The sequence below is a fragment of the Leiobunum rupestre genome, chromosome 2, assembly GCF_980474605.1.
Source record: "Leiobunum rupestre chromosome 2, qqLeiRupe1.1.hap1, whole genome shotgun sequence".
NCBI lineage: Eukaryota > Metazoa > Arthropoda > Arachnida > Opiliones > Sclerosomatidae > Leiobunum > Leiobunum rupestre.
The window spans coordinates 14,502,656-14,507,672 of NC_143385.1; the positions used below are offsets into that span (position 1 = coordinate 14,502,656).

General features: G+C 41.1%; 1 protein-coding gene across 1 annotated transcript; it reads right to left on the reverse strand.

The window, feature by feature from the left end:
- Nucleotides 1-1,963: 1,963 nt before the first annotated feature.
- LOC149956188 (uncharacterized) lies at nucleotides 1,964-2,449 on the reverse strand. The gene has a single exon (XM_090166796.1). The coding sequence runs from the start codon at nucleotides 2,447-2,449 to the stop codon at nucleotides 1,964-1,966; it is 486 nt and encodes a 161-aa protein (XP_090022922.1).
- Between the last annotated feature and the right edge of the window lie 2,568 nt (nucleotides 2,450-5,017).

The window sequence follows — 5,017 nt, forward strand, 5'->3', positions numbered from 1 at the left end:
CTCAAAAAATATTATCTGCCCCTTCATTAATATTAATTTTTTAATCTTCTATTCGTTGAAATTTTCCTTTTGAACCACTTGTCTTTGTCAAAGGTTTAGATCGTTATTTATAGGTAACTATTTATTAATAAAATACAAGTTGTAGAATGGTCTGCTTCACGGCGCCACTTATGTTGATTTTTCGAAATTAGGTAACGAAAAAAATTTGCCCCCTCACAAAAAGCTACTGCCCCCTTAACGAAATTTTCTGGCTACGGGCCGGAGAAATGGGTAAAATCGCTAGTGATTTTGAGAGATTCACTCTCCCTCAAGAGTGGGAGTGGAACTAAATAAAAATCTTCCCTCTTTCCCACTTTCGCTTTTCGACACTAGCCGAGTTCACTTTTCCTCAAAGAGTGAGATTAGTCAAGGTCACTCATTTCACTCATATTATTTGCGGAAATCTATAAATATAAGGCGGGAAATTTTAATTAGTTCCAAAAGGTATATTTTAGCCTCCCTTTCCTTTAATAGATGGCACCACGCACTCCAGTTAAGTCATTAATTTAAATTTAAATTCAAATTTCCCACCTTCTTTTAAAAGCCTTGAAAATCGATAAGAGTGAAAGAGCTGACCTTGACTACCTTCTCTCTTGCGAGTGGAGTTTTTTATTAGGGATTTTAAATGATGTAGAATAAATTATAGTACCTAAAAACACCGTAGCTTAACAAGCGTCGGTGGCTCAGTGGTTAGAGTAAACCTCTTGCACGCCGAAGACCCGTGCTCGATTCCCGGCCGGCGCCAATTAATCACAAATTGATACTAAGACGAATACTGTGAACAATTGGTAGAAACCCTGCCATTGGACGTTGAGAGGTTGCCATAACACTCAGCACTCGGTCCGTCCTAAAAGTCAATAAGAAGAAGTTGAAGATAAGACGACCGTACAAACACAACAGACTCAACAAACACAAACAGAAACACAACAAACTCAACCTCTCAACCGTCATAACACAAACTCGACATTCACAGCCTACACATAAACATTAGAATAACGAAATATCCAATCAAACTGAGTTAAACCTGTCGCGGCGGTGAACGTTAAAACAAAACCATCCAAACCAAACCGAACTGCAAATTAATCCGTTAACGCTCACCGTGCCACGGTGGTTTTTCCAACCCTTCGACAGTCCTAGCAACTGCGAACGCAGATATTTCTAGAAATTGCGTACGAAATGATTAACCTTTGCACGGAAAATGTGAACGCGTTCGCAGGTCAGACACACAGACAGACACGGTGATTGTAAGTCCCCTCGGAGAGGTAAATATGTTATATTTACACAAAATTCACGTAGTCGTAAACATTCCGGTGTTCTTAAAATACCATTTTAAATTATAGAAAATATAGTTCATACGTCTAATGGTAATAGGCATATCTTTGAGACCGGTCGTTGTAGTATGCGGTGAGCAGTTCAAATTGTGACTACCCGAATGCAATCATCAGCTCCAGGATGGACTTCATGGATGCAGCCGAGTCTCCATTTTGTAGGCGAAAGGTCGTCTTCTTTGATAAGGATCAGGTCATCGACCTTGAGATTACGCTTGATGGACAGCCATTTGGGACGTTGTTGCAGCCTCGTCAGGTATTCGTTGTGCCATCTGCGCCAGAAGTGTTGCACGAGTTGTTGGCCGAGCTGCAATCTAGTTAAGCGATTTGTCTTGGTGGACGTAAGATCAGGCTCTGGGGTCGCCGTCAGGGCGTCGCCGATGAGAAAGTGCCCGGGAGTGAGAGCTACTAAGCTATCAGGATCTGTTGAGAGTGCTGATAATGGACGAGAATTCAGGCAGGCTTCAACTTGGCACAAGACTGTGTTCATCTCTTCGAATGTTAGTGTGGTGAAACCAACGACTCGTTTCAAATGGAATTTGGTGGATTTGACACCTGCCTCCCAAAGACCTCCGAAGTTAGGTGCTGCGGGTGGGTTAAAATGCCATCGGATTCCTTCGAGCGACTGAGTTGCGGTTGGACTGCGTTGTTGCAAACTTCAGAAAATCTCGAAGCTCTCTGCTGGCGCCTTTGAAGTTAGCACCACAGTCACTGTACATATCAGAGCTCCTTCCCCTTCGTGCTGTGAATCGTTTTAGTGCTGCGATGAAGGCATCTGTTGGCATGTCACTGACGATTTCCAAATGGATGGCTGGGGTGACAAAACAGACGAAAAGTGCGATATACGCCTTGAAGGTCCGTTGTCCACGTCTTTTCATGACCTTTAAGGTAAACGGCCCGGCGTAGTCCACTCCGCATCGAAGAAAGGCTCTGGCTGGATTGACACGAGCGGCTGGAAGGTCGGCCATTTGCTGTTGAAGTTTGGTCGCCTTCTGACAAATGCATGGTACGCAGCGTCTGATTTGAAAATGCACGGCATCTCTTAGACCGACAACCCAGAAGCGTCGTTGAATAACCGCCATTAGGAGTTGAGGCCCCACATGAAGATGCTTTAGATGTTCGTAAACGAGGATCAAGTCGGTCAACTTGCTTCGTTGTGGTAGAATCGGTCAGTGTTGAGGTTAGCGTGTCGAATACGACCTCCAACTTTAAGTATACCATCTGAGTCGAGAAATGGGTTCAGCGACATTAATTTACTTCTTGGAGAGATAGGTAGATTGGTCTTCCTCAGTGAAGTCTTGACGTTGGACGTTCACAATCCAACATTGTAGAGCTGGCTCTATCTCGGGAGTGGTTAGTGGACCCATTGCCCTGTCTGGTTTCGGAGTTGAAGTATTTCTGGCGAATCGACGGAGATACGCTGTGACGCGGAGAAGCGTGATCAGCGATGAGTACTTGTCGAGTAGGAACGTGTCAATCTTCCCTTGAGTTGACATTACAGGAATTGATCTGTTTCTAGGAGGTCGACTTGGCCCACCGGTTCCATGGGTTGATTAATGAAACCATGTCCACGCCACCATAGAGAGCGATTCTGGAGTTCGACGGCGTAGATTCCCAGGGAGGCGCAGTCGGCTGGAATATATTCGCCTTTAACGTGATGACATTGAACGCCCTGGACGGAGCCCTGGATTTCAGAAACACGTTTGCGATGAATGTCCTCCAGCGCTGTGGAGGCGAAGACAACCATCCCAATACAGTCATTGAATCGGTCTAGCAATGGAGCTTTTGGATATGGTTTTTCAACGCATCTTGTACTATCTTGATGAGACGGATGAGAAGGACAGCTTCGCAAAGCTCGAGCTTCGGTTGCGAAATTTGCTTAAGAGGAGCTACCTTGGTCTTGGCTGCTATGAGATGAGATTGAACTTCACCGTCTAGGTTCTTAGTTTGTTGGTAAACGGCAGCGGCATAGGCTTTTTCGGATGCATCGCAAAACCCTTGAAGAGTGATCTCAGTGACCTGTCGTTGTGAGGTATGACGTTGAATGTCTATTTTTAGATTCATGGCAGACTGTTTCCCGACCGGAAGTTTTCATTTATTTATCGTGATCTCAACGATAATATTTAGTAATCTAAATAAGATCGCCCAATTAGTAGTGTAAACTAAGAAGTGGTTAGAGTATGTATCAGACCCACCCTTGTTTTACCAGTAAATGTAACGTTGGCCCAATGTCAAAAACAGTCGGGCTGATATTATCTACATATGGCGACTATATATCGGCCCGAATGGCGAATATTTTTTAGTCGGTAATAAGAATATTTATTAATCGAGAAATTGGCTAAATGACGCTAACGCCGCCTACAAGAAATCGTAAACTAAGTGTTGACAGGAAAGCTTTTTTATGGGCTGGCCATCAATACCGCAATAAGTCGGGCAAACATTGACATTGTGACTAACGGCCGACTTGAAAACAGCCAGTCGGCTTATTGTGACATTTCGGTTAGTTTTGCCGACTACGACTCATTTTTACGATCCAATCAACGTGAGGGGTACCTATAAGTACAGCCCTTTTTGATTTCGACGCTAGCGACATCTATTGAAAAAAGAGCTTCTATACGTTGAGCCGACACTTGCTTTAAAGCAATAGTTAATGGTTAGCTGTGGCAGGGCAGGCAACAACCCTCCTACGTGTTTTCGATCCTGTATCTATGTCAAAAGGGTCTCAGGCCTGTTGCAATGCAGGTTTTAAAAACAACTGTTTCATATTTATGGTGAAAATCTGTTCAAGATTTTAAACTTGCAGTTGGCAAGTATTGTATTAAATTCGGTTATTATAAACTTCTAACATATTTTAATTTAGATATAATATATTAAAGCAATTATGGACTCTACATGTATCATTGCCACCTGCATTCTTATAAGGCCCTTGTTATTAGAGATGGCAATGAATCTATCCGATTCTTTGACAAAATTACTTTACTGCAGAACGTGGTGCCATCTATATAAAATACATATATTGTCAAATATTCAAACGATCCAATTAACTAGAGGGGTACTTTTATGTTGCGTCCTTTAGGTCAAAATGTAGCTTAACTGCTTTCAAATATATCTTTTAAAATAATAGATCAATTCAAATAAAAGAAGTTTTTCGTTTGCATTCTATAGAAATTTTTCTAAAAATTGTATACGGATCTTTTAACTTATTTAGAGTTCTAAATATCGAACCTTTAAACTCAAACTGTTACTTAAATTTTAGAAACATTTTAAAATTTATTTTAAATTTCTCCATCTGTGGTTAAAAAGTTAATCCGAAAATCCCAATACTGTTTTGTAAGTTTTGAAGAAAACATATTTTCAAACCGCTTAAAAATAAGTAAAGATAAATGCGATGAAAATGTAGTAAGAACAGGTCAAATTGAGTAAATGCGACTGAATTAGATAACAATGATTTAATTGCATAAATGCGAGTAACGTTTTGTAAATGGAAATACCAATTGAGTAAATGCGAAGAAACTGAAATAAGGTTTAAAATATATTTTTGTTAATTCGGGTAAATACGGTGATATCAAGTGAAGTTAAAGAAATTCAAGCGAATTTGATTACACGCAGGTAAATATGTTAAGGCAGTAAATTTGAGTAACTGCAAATTG